At 37.3% G+C, this 19817-nt stretch overlaps 1 protein-coding gene and 1 pseudogene across 1 annotated transcript; one reads left to right on the top strand and one right to left on the bottom strand.

Moving 5' to 3' along the window:
* Window positions 1-132: 132 nt before the first annotated feature.
* LOC120185410 lies at window positions 133-16414 on the bottom strand (annotated as a pseudogene).
* A 1086-nt stretch (window positions 16415-17500) lies between these two features.
* LOC120185898 (heat shock 70 kDa protein) lies at window positions 17501-19742 on the top strand. The gene has a single exon (XM_039189981.1). The coding sequence runs from the start codon at window positions 17562-17564 to the stop codon at window positions 19512-19514; it is 1953 nt and encodes a 650-aa protein (XP_039045912.1). The 5' UTR covers window positions 17501-17561; the 3' UTR covers window positions 19515-19742.
* The last annotated feature ends 75 nt before the right edge of the window (window positions 19743-19817 follow it).

The following is a 19817-nucleotide window of genomic DNA, read 5'->3' as shown; positions in this document are numbered from 1 at the left end:
TTCTAGTATGAGAAGTACAATATCCTTTAAAATGAAATCGAAGCCCTGAATATATACTTTTAAGCTAGCATTAGCAATGGTGGATCCTGTCTATATGTAGCGACGTTAACACACTGAGATAATAAACAAAGTTTAGCTCATTCCGTTAAGAGGATTTGCTCCATTTGCTTTTGCACCCTGCTGTGCTTGAGACGATAATGGCTGAATTCTTGGAGAAGACTGCCTCCCACTAGCACCAGGTAAGGAATGTCTCTTTCTGATATAAATATCTTGCACATCTGGACTTGATCTTGGAGAGTTACTTGCATTAACCGCAGCTTTTGCAGATTCTGTGGCTTGCATGAAATGGGGAAGAGAATTGCTACTGTTACTATCTCTTGGTTCGTCATCAATGTTCTCAGGTCTTGTTGAACCAAAAGAATTCCGCCTCTTCCCGCTTTTGGGATGATTGTTCCAAGCTACTTGCACCGCTATCATGTGTTGCAGTTGATGGAGAACCCTTAGCAGTAGACGGAGACTTGCGCTTTTGACTGCTCCGGTCAATTTTTTTTTAGCTTTCACTGAGACCTGGCTAGATGGTGTTCTTTGGGAGTCAGGAACAGTCATATGGCTCCTGGGTGAGGCTTCTTTTTCTGGGGATGATCTGCATGCCTGATTACCTTTCACGGAGTTCTATCCACTCAGCAGATTGGTTCAAGCTTCTCAGGCTGATTAGCAGCAGATAGAGAAGAACCGGGCATTGGGGTTGCAATTTTATCGTTGTCTTTAACATTCAAATATTCTACACTGGCAGAACTTCAATTTTGTCTTTCAGAAACTTTGGCTTCATTTTGATATTCTATGATTCCAAATTCAGATCTATCAGGTGAATCAAGGGTCAAAATGACAGAAAGTTCAGTGCCACAATCGGAGCCACCATGTTGACCCCTTCAATTACTGACTGGACTTCCTGTGATGCTTGGCTCCTTTGACCTGCTTATTGTATCTGCCCTAGTATTCAATTTAGATTCACCTCTAACATCTTCACAGGATGAATCAGTTGATCTACTTGAATTTTCTGTTGAACTAAACTCCGAAAATGTAGTTTGTGCAGTTATAAATGCAGGATTACTTGCCTTTCTTGATCCAGATGCAAAGTTCTTTGTTTCTGTTTCTAGTTGTTTAGAAGCCACTCTTTTCATAGAATGTTTACGTTGTTCGCTCTCTATTTCAAGCTTGTTAGAAATACAACTGGCGTGCATTTGTTTGTGTTGTTTCATCCGGTGAGATCACTTTCACGTCAGATGTATCCAAATCACTTGTTACTGAAGAAGTTAGCTGGCAGGACTCAAGGTCAGAGTTGGCAGCATCATAGGTGATTAGATTCTCTTCACTCCCTAATGAATCTTGCTCACATCAGGCTTTGGACTCGGAAATAGCTTCAGATGGAACTTTAGCATCAAGTGGAGAGTTGCAGTTGTCACTTTTCTCTTTTCCTGGTTGTTCGCTAGGTAACTCTGCTGTCGAAGCCTTTCCGGATGATGACACTGACATCCACCTCTCCAACCAGCTCCAAGCAGAACTTGATTTTGATGGATCGCAACTGATCCGTATAGGTTTGATCTAGGGTGTTGAATCCATCAACTGAAATCAAAACAAATTCCGAGTAATGGTTGGGTAGACTTGTTTAGAGAGACACCTGCCAACAAAAAGTTAAAAAGCCATGAAGCCGAAGAATGTCGATGTCATATACCTGAGGAGCAAACCTATTGGTTGTTGTGAAATAAACGAGTAATTTTCCTATAACTAGATTAGTGAGAATACGAAATAAAAGCGAAAAAATAATACCCGAAATTGATAACGGAGTTCGGCCAATTATGCCTACGTCTTCGGACTGCTGCAGATCTTTTACTAAAGAGAAAATTTACAGGTGTTTACAAAACACTCACAGTTCACAAGAAAACTCTCTAAACTCTTTAGTATTGAGAGAAAGAAATGATTTTGAAGCTAAATGAGTAAATGTATTTATAGTTGAAGCTTAAGGACTAATCTTAAAAATATCCTAAAATATAGGGACTAAATTATAATTATCTTTATTATCATTTTCAATAAAATTGGGAACCGAATTCGGTGCCCGTTGAAATCCATTTAGGCGGTGCCCCCCTTTTTTGACTTTACAATGTCCAACTTGAAGACTGAATTTAATATGTCTTCATACCTCTATCAATGCAGCAGCATTTCTAGTCTTGTTACTCTAGCATTCCAACTGAAGCTGAACACAACTTCAGTTTGTCCGTGGTCACCGTCTTTGTTAACATGTCTGCCGGATTTTGAGCTATACTAATCTTTTCAAGTTTCAAAATCCCATCTTCCAGAAGCGACCGGATAAAATACTATCACAATTGTATGTGCTTCATCCTGGAATGAAAAGACGAATTCTTCGCTAGATGGATATCACTTTGACTATCACAATACAAGACATTGTTTTCTTGTTTCTTGCCTAACTCTTGTTTCTTGCCTAACTCTTCCAAGAAACTTTGGAGCCAAACCATCTCCTTGTTGGCTTCTGTAATGGCGACATATTCTGCTTCAGTTGTGGAGAGAGCAACTATCTTCTGTAGTTGAGAAACCCAACTCATTGCGGTTCCTCCTAGAGTATAGACATACCCTGTAGTGCTCTTTCTGATGTCAACATTTCCGGCTAAGTCAGCATCTATATAGCCTGTCAGTATCGTATCTCCACATTTGAAACAAAGTGCTTTGTTTGTGGTACCCCACAGATATCTGAGGATCCATTTGACTGCTTCCCAGTGTACCTTGCCCAGATTATTCATGTATCTGCTAACAACTCCCACTGCTTGAGCAATATCTGGTCTAGTACAAACCATGGCATACATCAGACTTCCAATTACTGAGGCATACGACACATTCACCATGTGTGCACGTTCTTCATCTGTCTTTGGTGATTGTTCTTTGGAGAGTCTAAAATGAACACCTAAAGGTGTACTTACTGGTTTAGCATCTTGCATGTTAAACTATGAGAGTACTTTGTTGATGTACTCAGCCTATGATAACATCAAAGTCCCCGACTTTGTGTCTCTCTTGATCCTCATCCCAAGAATCTGCTTTACAGCGCCCAGATCTTTCATTGCAAACTGCTTCGATAATTTTTGCTTCAATTTTATAATCTCTTGCATGTCTGAACCTGTAACGAGCATGTAACATCCCTAACCCGTACCCGACCCGAGTACGAGTCCGAGATGTAACATTACTTTTTTTTAAATAATTTTCCTTACAAAATAACAAAATATTTGAACTTATTTTAGGAAAATAAGATAATATATTATTAAATTATATTCAATATAAAATTTTGAGGTAAAAAAAAATGTATTTGCGAACAATAAAATACATATAAACAATAATCTGCTACAGTACCGTGAACAGTAACCTGTTACAGTACCCGAAATGTTAAATTTTCCAGTTTACAAATAGGGAATCGATTCCCCTACTACAGGGAACCGATTTGCTACACTGCTACAGTACTTCCGTAAAAATGTACATAAAATTCGTAAAAATTCAACCGTTCATTACTATACACTTACATAATTACATTCAAAACATTAGAAAAGTCGATCAGAGTGTTCGTAACTAACAACTTATTACATGCCAACATACTTTATACAACTAAAATACATACTTTGTTGTTTACTTATGATTTGATCCCCTAATGATGGTATGCTGCGTTGCTGCTCTTAAGATCGATCTTCTACTTTTCTGTACCTACGTGTAAATCACTTACACGCTAAGTCATAGACTTAGTGAGGCATATAAATATAATGATGATGTATTCCTTATAAATATGAACTTGTGATCTATCCATTCAATGATATAACATATAACAATAATAATGCAATTACCTTTGATAACATTCTATAAGCCCATGTACATTACTGAGAACTCAAGGTATTCGAGTACATTGAGGTTGTGCACTATTGCTGTCACCACAGCTCGTATAAGTCCCACTGAGTGGCATATGAAATTTTGTCCCGAAGGACCTGTGAATATGTCCCGAAGGACCTATGAGTTGTCCCGAAGGACCTATGAAACCCTCGACTCTTGGCATGCCAACTATACCTATAGCTCTCATATCGTATACTATGGGCATCATTCTTATAATTCATATGTTCATGTGCTATGTCACTTATCATATCACATATACATTTGAATTTATTCACATATATCATTTATCAAATCATATGAGCATATATACCTTATGCATGTATCATAATAATTATCATGTATGCATGTTCATAACTATTGTTCTATAAAAATCATCATAGGATTAGACTTATCACAAGTTTTATTCCATTGTACTACCCTTAAAATAGGCACTCACCTTGGCCTCGCTTTTGTTGTTTCAATCCTAACTCTTCGATTGTTCCGGAATAGAATTACGTTTTATATCTACATAAACATAATTTTCAAGATATTTATTAGAAGTCTAACCCTTGTAATTTGATACTAACAACTTAAACTAATTTAATAAACCAAACTTCAACATTTTCTTTTAGAGGGAATCGATTCCCCCCAGGGGGTATCGGTTCCCTCTGCATAATCTGAAATTTTACTGTTCAAACCCGAAAATCACCAATTCTTCACTAAATTTTCCCATACAAAGATCCTTTCATACTATCAAACTTAACTACAACCATTTTAACTTACTTCTATCAAATCCACACTTTATTATTTCCAAAACTTCATTCAAATTCTTAAAACCAAGAATCATACCCAAATTTCAAACATGTTATTAATCAATTCTAACACTCCATATTCCTTAATTAACTTATTGACAAGTCAAAAATCTTATTCAAACTTGAAAAACTCATCCATATCAAAATTTCATCTAAAAACCCATTTTTCAAATCTATCTCTAAAACATTTATCTTGTTGTTTTAGAACAAATTAAGCTTTCCTTAAGCTTAATTAACACCCAAAGAATCAAAACCCTCTTTAAAATTCCAGAAATTAACCATAAAATCAAACTTACCTTTTAGCCAAAGCCAACGTGAAGAAGAGGAAAACAAGGAGAATAAGAGAAAATGAACTCTTGAACAAATTTTGCCTTCCTATCCTCTTCCACGTGGGTTAATATAAACCCATCCAAATTTTTAATTATTTTTCCTTATAAATGACCATTTTGTCCTTTAATTCATTTCATATTTACTAACAATTAATTTTAAACTATTTAATTATTCTACTTTAATCACCAAATTCTGAATTTTTACAATTTAGTCACTAACCCATTATTTGGGATATTACAAATCTCTCCCCCTTATGAAAATTCATCCTCGAATTTTCATTGCACGAACAAATGGGGGTATTGATGTCGCATATCTTCTTCTCGTTCCCACGTTGCTTCTTTTACTTTATGATTTCTCCATAGCACTTTGACCAAAGGAATAGTCTTATTCCTTAGTTGTTTTACTTCGTGAGCTAATATTTGAACAAGTTCTTCCTCATAAGTCAAGTCAGGTCAAACCTCAATCTCTTCTGGTGTCACAATATGAGAGGGATCAGATCTATATCTTCGAAGCATTGAAACGTGAAAGACATCATGTATCTTTTCCATCTCAGGTGGTAAAGCTAGCTGATATGCTACAGGTCCTACTTTCTTTACAATCTCATATGGTCCAATAAACCGAGGACTCAATTTTCCTTTTCGACCAAATCTCAACACCTTCTTCCATGGAGACACTTTTAAAAACACTTTATCTCCAACTTGAAACTCAATTTCTTTCCTTTTTAGATCTGCATATGATTTATGTCTGTCTGCTGCAGCTTTGAGATTACTCTGAATTATTTGGACCTTTTCTTCTACTTCCTGAATCAACTAAGGACCAAGCACTTCTTTATCTTTGAGCTCGTACCAGTTCAAAGGCGTACGACACTTTCTTCCGTAAAGAGCTTCGTAGGAAACCATTTTAATACTTGACTGATAGATGTTGTTGTAAGCGAATTCAGCAAGTGGCAAATATTTTTCCCATGATCCTTTGAATTTAATTACACAAGCTCTTAACATGTCCTCTAAAATTTGAATAGTCCGTTCGGGTTGTCCATCGGTCTGAGGATGAAACGATGTGCTGAAATTTAATCGAGTTCCCAATGCTCCATGCAATGACTTCCAAAATCTTGAAGTAAATCGAGGATCTCGATCAGAAACTATAGAAACAGGTACACCATGCAACCGTATAATCTCTTGGATGTACAACTCAGCATACTTATCCATGGAGAAATTAGTTCGTACCGGAATAAAATGGGCTGACTTAGTCAACCTATCTACAATCACCCAAATTGAATCTTTTTGTTTGGAGTTACAGGTAATCCCATTACAAAATCCATCGTTATGTTATCCCATTTCCACTGAGGAATCGTCATTGGTTGCAATAATCCATACGGAACCTGATGCTCAGCTTTGACTTGTTGACAAGGCAAACATTTGGATACAAATTCTGTAATGTCTTTCTTCATTCCTGGCCACCAATATCGACTCTTGAGGTCCATATACATTTTGTTTCCTCCTGGGTGCATCGTTAATGGACTACAGTGAGCTTCCGTTAATACATCATTCTTTAACTCATCATCATTTGGAATTACTATCCTCCCTTGATAATATAGGTTCCCATAAGCTTTCATCTCATAATCTGTACACTCTCCATTCCTTATTTGTTGTAGCTTCTTTGAACACTTTTCATCCCTAGCTTGCAATTCTTTAATTCTATCTAGCCATGATGGCTTGAGAGTCAATTCAACACAAATAACACTATCTTCACTTAATGATAATCTAGCATCCATAGCTCGTAGATCTGCAAATGTCTTTCGACTTAAGGCATCCGCTACCACATTTGCTTTTCCCGGATGGAAATCGATCACAACATCATAATCCTTGAGAAATTCCACCTATCTTCTCTGTCTTAAATTCAACTCTTTCTGAGTCATCAAGTACTTTAAACTCTTGTGATCTGTATATAAATGACATCTTTCACCATACAAGTAGTGACGCCAAATCTTAAGAGCAAATACTACTGCAGCCATCTCCAAATCATGCGTTGGATAGTTTTTCTCATGTGACTTCAATTGTCTTGACGCATATGCCACCACTTTGCCTTCTTGCATCAACACACATCCCAAGCCATTATGGGACGCATCACTATAAACCACAAAATTCTTGCCAGACTCAGGTTGAACCAACACAGAAGCTTCTGTCAAAATCTTCTTTAAATTTTCAAAACTTTCCTGACATTCTGGAGTCCAAGAAAATTTTACCTCTTTCCTCAATAACTTGGTTAGGGGTAATGCTATTATCGAAAAGTTTTTAACGAATCTTCGGTAATAACCAGCTAACCCCAGAAAACTCCGGACTTCTGACACATTCTTTGGAACTTCCCATTCTAAAATAACTTTAATCTTTTGGGGATCCACTCGAATTCCTTCTGCAGAAATCACATGTCCAAGGAAAGTCACTTCATTCAACTAGAATTCACATTTGGAGAGTTTGGCATAAAGCTTCTTTTCTCTCAAAATCTGTAACACCTTCTTCAAGTGTGAACTATGTTCTTCTTTGGACTTTGAATACACGAGAATATCGTCAATAAATACCACCACAAATTGATCCAAATAGGGTTGGAATATTCTGTTCATGAGATCCATGAAAGCAGCTGGTGCATTAGTAACTCCAAACGGCATCACAATAAACTCATAGTGACCATATCTCGTTCTAAATGCCGTCTTTGGGATGTCTTTGTCTTGAATCTTTAATTGATGATAACCAGAACGTAAATCAATTTTCGAGAACACTGAAGCTCCTTTTAATTGATTAAACAGATCGTCAATTCGGGGAAGTGGATATTTGTTCTTGATGGTCACCTTATTAAGCTGTCTATAATCAATGCAAAGACGCATTGATCCATCCTTCTTTTTGACGAACAACACCGGAGCTCCCCACGGTGAGACACTTGGTCTTATAAATCATTTATCTAACAACTCCTTTAACTGTATCTTTAACTCTTGCAATTCTTTTGGAGCCATTCTGTATGGAGCCATAGTAATAGGCGCAGTTCCAGGCATTATTTCAATCTGGAATTCTACCTCTCTGTTTGGAGGCAAACCTGGTAATTCTGCAGGAAATATATCGGGAAACTCTGTGACTATAGGAATTTCTTCAATTCTTTTCTCCTTGGTTCTAATATCCAACACATTAGCAATGAACCCTTGACATCCCTGTAGCAGTAACTTCTTTGTCGTTATCGCGGAGATTACATTTGCCAATGGATTCCACCCTTCACTAAACACCACGACTTCTACCCCTTCCGGACTTTTCAACGTTACTCTTTTCAATGTACAATCCACATTCCCATAATAACGAAACAACCAATCCATTCCCAGTATCACTTCAAATTCATCGAAGGGTAATTCCATCAAATTAGTAGGGAATTCAATTTCCTGAATCCGTATGGGACATCCTCGACATACCAAATTCACACTAGCACTATGCCCTAATGGATTTGTCACTATTACTTCATTATTAGTGGCTTCTAGCGGAATGTTCAGTTCTCTAACTAACTTGCTACTAATGTATGAGTATGTAGACCCCGGATCAATCAATACTATAACATGTTTATCAAACAGTAAAAAGGTACCTGTTATTATCTCTGGATCATCCCGGTCTTCATTGGTTTTGAGATTATACACCCGAGCAGTAGAGCGAACTTCCTGCTGAGTAGAGGATTCATGTTGAGTTCTACCTCTTCCTCTACCCCGTCCCCTCTGGGACATTGAAGCAGACCTCTCCTGTGGAACAGACTCTTCTACCCTCAAAGGACAGTCTCTCATAAAATGTCCTGTTTCCCCACATCAAAAACAAGCTCCTGTTTTAACTCTGCATATTCCACTATGGTTTCTTCCACAGATCTGACACTGCCCAACTTGACTCTGTTGTGCTCGCCCATCACCAGTCCCCACAGATTGAGTTCGTCTAGCTCTTTCCTGATTCGACCCTCTAGCAGAGGATGCCACTGATTCAAATCTTGTTTGATATCGAAAAGCAAAATCTCTACCTCTCTTTGGTAGTGTAGAGCTTGATGAAGCTCCAGTTCTTTTGGATGGTAGAGCTCTCTGCTCCCCAAACCGTTCATTCTGCGCTCTCTCTAGAGCTTTAGCACGATTTACTACTTCTTGGAATGAGGACAGGTTCAATACAATTAACATTTCTTTTAGCCTTGGACGCAAGCCCTCAACAAACCACTCACATGAATCTTTCTCTGTAGGCACCAACTCTGCTGCAAAGCGACTTAACTTATTAAATTCGCACTCATACTCATATACAGTACGATTCATTTGTTTCAAATTTAAAAATTCTTGCTTCATTTGCTTGATGAATTGGTCTCCTATATACTTATGCTGAAACTCTTCCAGGAACAGAGACCATGTCACTTGATCACTGATCATCCTCAAAGTGACACTTGTCCACCAAATTCTCGCTTGCCCACGAAGCAAAGAGACCACCCCGTCTAACTTCTCCACATCAGAACAGTGGAGTCCTTCTAACATAATTTTCACATCATTAAGCCAAAGGTCCGCAGCTACAGGACCTTCCTCGGCTTCACCTTTAAACTCTGGAGCTCCTAAACCCTTCAACTCCTTTGTAACATTCATTTTTGGAGTTGAAGTAACATGAGGTTGGAAACACGTCAATACTGCATCTAACGTTCTAAAGAACATATCTTGATCAGCTACAGGCACTCTATAAGGTGTCTGTTCTTCACCTTGCCTGGCCAGGGCAGGTGAATTACTACTTTCAGCGGGTTGATCATCTCCTGCTTGACTTCGAGAACTATCATGTCCGGACATCTATTAAAAATAAACATATCATTCTATTAGCAAAACCAACATACTCATTACCATACCAGATCAGAAGTTTTCACTATTTTGTTGGCATGTATACATTATAAAACACTATAGACTCCGATTTATGCCAAGAATCGACTAAACCTTGCTCTGATACCATTAAATGTAACACCCCTAACCCATACCCGACCCCGAGTACGAGTCCGAGATGTGACATTACTTTTTTTAAAATAATTTTCCTTATAAAATAACAAAATATTTGAACTTATTTTAGGAAAATAAGATAATATATTATTAAATTATATTCAATATAAAATTTTGAGGTAAAAAAAATGTATTTGCGAACAATAAAATACATATAAACAATAATCTGCTACAGTACCGTGAACAGTAACCTGTTACAGTACCCGAAATGTTAAATTTTCCAGTTTACAAATAGGGAATCGATTCCCCTACTACAGGGAACCGATTCCCCTGCTACAGTACTGCTACAGTACTTCCGTAAAAATGTACATAAAATTCGTAAAAATTCAACCGTTCATTACTATACACTTACATAATTACATTCAAAACATTAGAAAAGTCGATCAGAGTGTTCGTAACTAACAACTTATTACATGCCAACATACTTTATACAACTAAAATACATACTTTGTTGTTTACTTCTGATTTGATCCCCTAATGATGGTATGCTGCGTTGATGCTCTTAAGATCGATCTTCTTACTTTTCTGTACCTACGTGTAAATCACTTACACGCTAAGTCATAGACTTAGTGAGGCATATAAATATAATGATGATGTATTCCTTATAAATATGAACTTGTGATCTATCCATTCAATGATATAACATATAACAATAATAATGCAATTACCTTTGATAACATTCTATAAGCCCATGTACATTACTGAGAACTCAAGGTATTCGAGTACATTGAGGTTGTGCACTATTGCTGTCACCACAGCTCGTATAAGTCCCACTGAGTGGCATATGAAATTTTGTCCCGAAGGACCTGTGAATATGTCCCGAAGGACCTATGAGTTGTCCCGAAGGACCTATGAAACCCTCGACTCTTGGCATGCCAACTATACCTATAGCTCTCATATCGTATACTATGGGCATCATTCTTATAATTCATATGTTCATGTGCTCATGTCACTTATCATATCACATATACATTTGAATTTATTCACATATATCATTTATCAAATCATATGAGCATATATACCTTATGCATGTATCATAATAATTATCATGTATGCATGTTCATAACTATTGTTCTATAAAAATCATCATAGGATTAGACTTATCACAAGTCTTATTCCATTGTACTACCCTTAAAATAGGCACTCACCTTGGCCTCGCTTTCGTTGTTTCAATCCTAACTCTTCGATTGTTCCGGAATAGAATTACGTTTTATATCTACATAAACATAATTTTCAAGATATTTATCAGAAGTCTAACCCTTGTAATTTGATACTAACAACTTAAACTAATTTAATAAACCAAACTTCAACATTTTCTTTTAGGGGGAATCGATTCCCCCCAGGGGGTATCGGTTCCCTCTGCATAATCTGAAATTGTACTGTTCAAACCCGAAAATCACCAATTCTTAACTAAATTTTCCCATACAAAGATCCTTTCATACTATCAAACTTAACTACAACCATTTTAACTTACTTCTATCAAATCCACACTTTATTATTTCCAAAACTTCATTCAAATTCTTAAAACCAAGAATCATACCCAAATTTCAAACATGTTATTAATCAATTCTAACACTCCATATTCCTTAATTAACTTATTGACAAGTCAAAAATCTTATTTAAACTTCAAAAACTCATCCATATCAAAATTTCATCTAAAAACCTATTTTTCAAATCTATCTCTAAAACATTTATCTTGTTGTTTTAGAACAAATTAAGCTTTCCTTAAGCTTAATTAACACCCAAAGAATCAAAACCCTCTTTAAAATTCCAGAAATTAACCATAAAAATCAAACTTACCTTTGTAGCCAAAGCCAACGTGAAGAAGAGGAAAACAAGGAGAATAAGAGAAAATGTACTCTTGAACAAATTTTGCCTTCCTATCCTCTTCAACGTGGGTTAATATAAACTCATCCAAATTTTTAATTATTTTTCCTTATAAATGACCATTTTGTCCTTTAATTCATTTCATATTTACTAACAATTATTTTTAAACTATTTAATTATTCTACTTTAATCACCAAATTCTGAATTTTTACAATTTAGTCACTAACCCATTATTTGGGATATTACAGAGCATGTCACCAACGTACAACAATAAAATAATGAAGCTGTTGTCGAACTTCTTGATGTAGCAACAATGATATGCTTGGCATCTGGTAAAACCACTGCTACCCATGAAGCTATCGAACTTCTTATACCACTGTCTAGGAGCTTGTTTTAACCCATACAAGCTCTTCTTCAACCTGCATATCAGGTTTTTCTTGTCTCCCTCTATGAAGCCTTTTGGTTGCCTCATTCCTCCAAATCTCCATGAAGGAAAACTGTCTTTACATCCAACTGCTCAAGATGTAGATTTTCTGCAGCTATAATTTTCAACACCAGTCTGATTGCAGATAGTTTCACGACTAGAGAGAAAATTTCATTGTAGTCAATACCTTCTTTTTGCTGAAAACCTTTGACAACCAATCTTGCTTTGTAGTGTTTGCTCCCATCGTGCTCTTTTTTGATCCTGTAAATCCACTTGTTATGGAGCGTTTTCTTGCTTGGTGGTAATTCAGCTAATTCCCACGTCTGATTTGACATAAGCGAGTCCATCTAATCTTTCATGGAAGACTCCCACTTAACTGAATCCTCCACCTACATTGCTTCATCATAGCACTCTGGTTCACCATTGTCAGTCAGCAACAATTAGTGCAAAGAAGGCGAATAATGCTGGGTTGGTTTATGAATTCTGGAGGAGTGTCTAAGTTATGGTGTGCATGGTTATTCTTGAACTGCTTCAGGACTGATCTGAACATCATTTTCAGAAATCTCCTTAAACTCAACAAATTCCTTTGTTTCAGCTTCGATATTGGAGCTACTTGATTCTATGGTTGACCTATCTTTGTACATCACATTCTCATTGAAAATGACATCTCTGCTTCTGATGATCTTTCAATTTTCATAGTCTCAAAACGGATAACCGAACTCATCACCACTATAACCAACAAAGACACATTTGTTGGACTTGGCATCAAGTTTACTTCTTTCAGCAGAATTTATGTGTACATAAGAAATACAACCAAACACTCTTAAGTGTGAAAGGTTTATTTCTTTCTTGCTTCAAACTTCCTCTGGTATTCCACCATCCAAGGGAACTGAGGGCCCACGGTTGATTAGGTATGCAGTATTAATAGCTTCAGCCCATAGCAATTTGGGTAATCCGGCATGTATCCTCATGCTTCTGGTACGTTCATTCGGAGCTTTGTTCATGCGCTTTGCTACGCCATTCTGCTGCGGTGTCATGGGAACTTTTGTCTCTATCTTGATCCCATTGTTTGCGTAAAATTCTCTGAATATATTATTTCTGTACTCTCCTCCATTATTAGACCTCAATCGTTTGACTTTCAAACCAGTCTCATTTTCCACCATGACCTTCCATTTTCTGAAGGTATTAAAGACTTCTGATTTCTTCTTCATAAAATAAACCCACACCTTCCTTGTAGAATCATCGATGAAGGTGACATAATATAGTGAGCCTGCAAGAGATGAAACTAGAGATGATCTCATACATCAATATGAACCAACTCTAACTTTTCGGCCTTGGGTTTCTTGCCAATCTTTGTAAAACTTACTTTCTTTTGTTTATAAAAGATGCAATCCTCACATAGTCCGGCATCTATATTCTTTAGATCCGACAGCTTCCCTTTTAACAAAAGTGTCTTCATCCCTTTCTCGCTCATATGACCAAGCTTTTGGTTCCATAGGTTTGATTTTCCATCAACATCTGCTACTGCAATGATATTCTCCAAATTTGAGGTTACATAGAGAGTACTAGTCTTCTTACCACGAGAAATGACAAGTGCTCCTTTGGTAATCTTCCATTCACAGCCTGAAAAAGTTGTACAATATCCTTCTTCATCAAGTTGTTCTACATAAATCAAATTTCTTTTGAGGCCAGAAATATGTCTCACTCCTTTCAGCTTCCAAGTGGCCTGGTTTGGCAACTTTAATCGGATGTCTCCTTTTTCGACGATCTTTAAGGTTTCATCATCAGTTAGATGAACCTTCCCAAAATTACCACTGACATAGTTCTCCATAATTTCTTGGAATGGAGTAGAGTGGAAAGATGCCCCTGAATCCAAGATCCATGATTCAATCGGACTGTTGACTCTTAGAATCATGACATCACCTGTCTCCTCTATCATGTTGGCAGATTCCTGTGCGCCGATATCTTTCTTCGGTGCTCAACAATCTCTTTTAAAGTGACACTTCTTGCCGCAATTATAACAGTTAAAATCTTTCTTTCCCGTTCTAGATTTTGATTTGCTGCGATTTAGATTTCTTTCTGAAGTTCTCCCTCTAGACTCCGTGTGTAAGGCTGATGAGCTTGATATTGCACCCGATACTCTCCGTCGAATTTCTTCACTCAATACCAGATTTCGAACATCGTCGAATTTTAATTTACTATTTCCCGATGAGCTGCTGACTGCTGTAACAGTAGCATTCCAACTGTCTGGTAGAGATGATAATAGAATTAAAGCTCGAACTTCATCATCGAATTCAATTTTCACGGAACTCAACTGGGTTGTGATTGTGTTGAGTTCATTTAGGTGTTGAGCCACTGATGCCCCTTCCGCCATCCGCAAATTGAATAATCGCATCATCAAGTGAACTTTGTTTGTGGTTGATGGCTTCTCATACATACTGAAGAGAGCCGCTATAAGATCCGCCGTGGTATTTTCCTTTGCTATGTTGAAAGTTACATTGCGGGATAACGTCAGTCGGATAACTCCGAGGGCTTGTCTGTCGAGAAGAGCCAGTCTTCATTCTTCAGGCCCTCTAGTTGCTTTTATGAGAGAGGTTGATATAGATTTTTCTGGTACATAAAATCTTTAATCTGCATCTTCCAAAAGCCAAAGTCTGCATCATCGAACTTCTCAATTTTCACATTCCCTTCGTTTTCAACCATCGCTCCCACTCGATTCTGGCTTCTTTTGGATCGTTTCTGACAATTCTTGCGAACTACCGTGTATTAGAACACCTCTGTCGACAAATTCATATCGCCGACCAAATTTTACTATTCACAAAATTTACTATTCATGTAAATAGTAACCTTACAGAAAAGCCGAAATAATTCACCACCAAAAGCTCTTGATACCAGTTGTTGTGAAATAAACGAGTAATTTCCCTATAACCATATTAGTGAGAATGCGAAATAAAAACGAAAAAATAATACCTAAAATTGGAAACGGTGTTCGGCCAATTATGCCTACGTCTCCAGACTGCTGCAGATCTTTTACTAAAGAGAAAATTTACAAGTGTTTACAAAACACTTATAACTCACAAGAAAACTCTCTAAACTCTTTAGTATTGGGAGAAAGAAATGATTTTGAATGATTTTGAAGCTAAATGGATAAAGGGTATTTATAGTTGAAACTTAAGGATTAATCTTGAAAATACCCTAAAATGCATAGACTAAATTACAATTATTCTTATTATCATTTTCAACAAAATTGGACACCGAATTCGGTGCCCCTTTGTTGAAATCCATTTAGGCAGTGCCTTTTTTACTTTACATTGCTAAGCAGCAGCTTCCATATGGACGTGGAAGAAGCATTCTTTTTTACAACTGAGTTTCCCTGCTTCAAGGAAAAAAAGAAAGAAAAATGAGTAAAATTATTTGAGGATTGAAAATATTAAAGAAACACATCATGCAAAACCTTCTCCATAAGGACCATCATAGCTCTGCTAATTTAAATGGTTTGGTGATATTGTTTTCTATATATCTCTTCGTAATTGATTGCATACATTTCATACTAGACAAGAATAACACGTTCACGGAATGTGTTCTTAATTATGAGTGGACATCTAAGAAGCATCACGCACACCCTTTAGTTGAACCGGAAGAATCTAAATAAGGTAAGGAGTCATGCCTAAATCCAAATGCCACTGAGGACAGAGGACATGGTTTGATACACAGAACATAGCTCTTGGTTCAAAGAATACATGTGCACACAAAGAAAGGCTTCAACTTACAAATAAATGAACTATGAACCAGAGAACACAGAAGGAAAACAGAGATGTGAGCTGAAAGAATTACCAAAGTTTTTATGGTCCTTACCTTCCAGTTTTTTCCGCATAAGAACCTTCTTTATATCCACACCGGATACCGTCGACCAAACCTCCATCCAACAGTACCTCCACCTGACAATCAGTTATCCGACTAACAGTCACTCGACGAAAATTAGATGGAGAAATCGTGACACCTAACGACTTTGACAATCATCTCGACGGCAAGAACGATAACAATCGACAAGGGAGACGACAAAGACGACAACGACATTGATCATGGGTGACAAGAAAGATGATAAGGTTAGGGTTAGGGATTTTAAGGTTAGGAATTTTAGGGATTTGATTTTTTTTTTTATAATTTTAGAGAAATTAGGATTTTTTAAATATAATAATTTTTTAATTTTTTTAAATAAAATTTTTAAAATTAATTGAGTGAGACACGTGTAACTTAACATAGTTTTTTAACGTCCATTATGATTGATGTACTTAAAATGATAACATTTATAACGTTAGAATTCTATATTAATCAAAAAGAAAGTTTAAGCATATAAATGAAAAATGATATAATTTAAGTATTTTTTATGTTAAATAAAAAAATTGCTTATTTAAAAAAAATCTAAATGCATTTCATTGTAAATTCTAACCCGAAATGCGCTAATTTATTTAGTTTAGAGATGAACGTTCGATCGAGTCGAGATAAAAAAAAATTGAGTTATTCGAGTTGACGAGTCCTACTTTATAATTTAAACTTGATTTGAATTTTTTTCGAGTCAAGTTGTTCAATGTTTTGTTTAAATTTAATTGTAAATATTTATAATATTATGATACTATTTACTTTCAATTTAAATAATTTATATATATATATATATTCATAATTTTCATATATGATATACATATAGAGTCGAGGGACTCAATTCAAACTTAACTAAAAAATTGAATTGTTCAAATTTTATTTTATAACTTAAATTTTTTTTTTCCGAAATGAATTTATTAAATTACAATTTAAAATCAATTTAAATTAAATTAAAAAATCAATTTATAAGCAAATATGGAGTGCCATCAAGGGCATATCATTACAGAATTGTTATTTGGAGTAGGAGACGGAGCATGAGTGAAAATAAGATGTGTTTATTAATTATAAAATTTGGATTATGAAAGCAATGATCAAGAGACGTAAGTAGAAAAACGCAGATGTCTAGAACTCTCTAGTTTCATCGCCCTCTTTCCATTTTCACCATCTTTCTACTCTTTTCTCGAATTTTCTTATTTTTCCCCACTTCTCACCCATATATATACACACAACTCTCTCTCCCCTCTTTCATAATAAATTTCATCAAAGCAATTGATATATACAAGCAAGCGCTCTCAATAAACTTTCTTCTTTCGTATTTCTTTCTGGTTTTTGTTTTCAATTTTTAATGGCGGCCAAAACTGAAGGCAAGGCAATTGGGATTGATCTCGGGACGACGTACAGTTGTGTTGGTGTATGGCAGAATGATCGAGTTGAGATTATTGCCAACGACCAAGGCAACCGGACGACGCCGTCCTACGTCGCTTTCACTGACACCGAGCGGCTCATCGGTGATGCGGCGAAAAACCAAGTCGCCATGAACCCTCATAACACCGTTTTCGACGCTAAACGTCTCATCGGTCGTCGATTCTCGGACCCATCGGTGCAAGCCGACATGAAGCATTGGCCTTTCAAGGTCGTTCCCGGTCCCGATGATAAGCCGATGATCGTGGTTAATTACAAAGGTGAAGAAAAACAGTTCGCTGCCGAAGAGATTTCTTCCATGGTGTTGGTCAAGATGAAGGAGGTTGCCGAGGCTTACTTGGGGCAAACCATTAAAAACGCTGTCATCACCGTGCCGGCTTATTTCAATGACTCGCAAAGGCAGGCCACGAAAGACGCCGGCGCCATTTCGGGGCTTAATGTTATGAGGATTATCAATGAACCGACGGCTGCTGCGATTGCTTACGGTCTTGACAAGAAGGCGTCGAGGTCCGGCGAGAAGAACGTCTTGATTTTCGATCTGGGCGGCGGTACTTTCGATGTTTCGTTGTTGACAATTGAAGAAGGGATCTTTGAAGTTAAGGCAACTGCTGGGGATACTCATCTTGGCGGCGAAGACTTCGACAACAGGCTTGTTAATCATTTCGTTCAAGAATTCAAGAGGAAACAAAAGAAGGATATTAGTAGCAACGCAAGGGCTTTGAGGAGGCTGAGGACTGCATGCGAGAGAGCGAAGAGGACACTTTCATCGACTGCTCAAACCACCATTGAAATCGATTCACTCTATGAGGGAATTGATTTCTATTCCACTATTACAAGAGCAAGGTTCGAGGAGTTGAACATGGATTTGTTCAGGAAATGTATGGAACCCGTCGAAAAATGTCTTCGGGACTCCAAAATCGACAAGGGTCAAGTCGATGAGGTTGTACTTGTTGGAGGGTCGACACGGATTCCCAAAGTTCAGCAACTTCTGCAAGATTTATTCAACGGGAAGGAGCTTTGCAAGAGCATAAACCCCGATGAGGCTGTCGCATATGGCGCTGCAGTCCAGGCAGCTATTCTGAGCGGTGAAGGGAACGAGAAAGTCCAAGATTTGCTTCTTCTTGATGTTACCCCTCTCAGCCTTGGGCTTGAAACTGCTGGTGGAGTGATGACAGTGTTGATCCCAAGGAACACAACGATTCCCACCAAGAAAGAGCAGATTTTCTCTACTTATTCGGATAATCAGCCTGGGGTTTTGATTCAAGTCTACGAAGGTGAAAGGGCTCGAACCAAAGACAACAATTTGCTCGGTAAGTTTGAGCTAACAGGGATCCCACCGGCACCGAGAGGGGTTCCTCAAATCAATGTCTGCTTCGACATCGATGCGAATGGTATCTTGAACGTATCTGCCGAAGATAAGACTGCAGGGGTGAAGAACAAGATAACAATTACAAATGATAAGGGAAGGTTGAGCAAAGAAGAGATTGAAAGAATGGTGCAAGAGGCAGAGAGGTACAAGGCAGAGGACGAGGAAGTGAAGAAGAAGGTGGAGGCCAAGAATGGGCTCGAGAATTACGCTTACAATATGAGGAACACTGTGAAAGACGACAAGTTTTCAGGGAAACTCGACCCCGCAGACAAACAGAAGATTGAGAAAGCTATTGATGAGGCAATTGAGTGGCTTGATGCGAACCAACTGGCAGAAGTTGACGAATTTGAGGACAAGTTGAAGGAATTGGAAGGGATATGCAATCCAATTATTGCAAAGATGTATCAAGGTGCTGGTGGGGGAGATGTGCCGATGGGTGGTGGTGCTGAGATGCCTAATGGCGGTGGAAGTGGTGGTACTGGACCCAAGATTGAGGAAGTGGATTAAATTTAAGTCTCATCAATAGGATTTGGGTTGGCCTTGGATATATGAGATGAGTTGCTGTTGTGTCTATTTCCCTGTGTTTAACTTTTGCTTTGGTTTGTGTAATGCCCTATGTGAGGCTGTACTTGAGACGCATGATTGTTGATCGGAAACATAATCATGCAATAAAAACCTTGGAAAGTTTTAATCAGTCTAGCAACAACGTTGATATAAATCTTCAATTTCCCATAATTTTTATGTAACTTATATCTCATTACTCTTCAATAAAATTTCATAAATTGTTTATAATTATTCTTCTCAATATGA

This window comes from Hibiscus syriacus, unplaced genomic scaffold, assembly GCF_006381635.1.
Source record: "Hibiscus syriacus cultivar Baekdansim isolate YM2019G1 unplaced genomic scaffold, ASM638163v2 tig00004004_pilon, whole genome shotgun sequence".
Classification (NCBI taxonomy): domain Eukaryota; kingdom Viridiplantae; phylum Streptophyta; class Magnoliopsida; order Malvales; family Malvaceae; genus Hibiscus; species Hibiscus syriacus.
The sequence above is the reverse complement of the archived record's forward strand: the minus strand, read 5'-3'. Positions and strand labels throughout refer to the sequence as shown.

What these genes read in the sequence shown, in the direction of transcription:
- LOC120185898 (XM_039189981.1), top strand. Translation starts at nt 17,562, where the DNA reads ATGGCGGCCAAAACTGAAGGCAAGGCAATTGGGATTGATCTCGGGACG.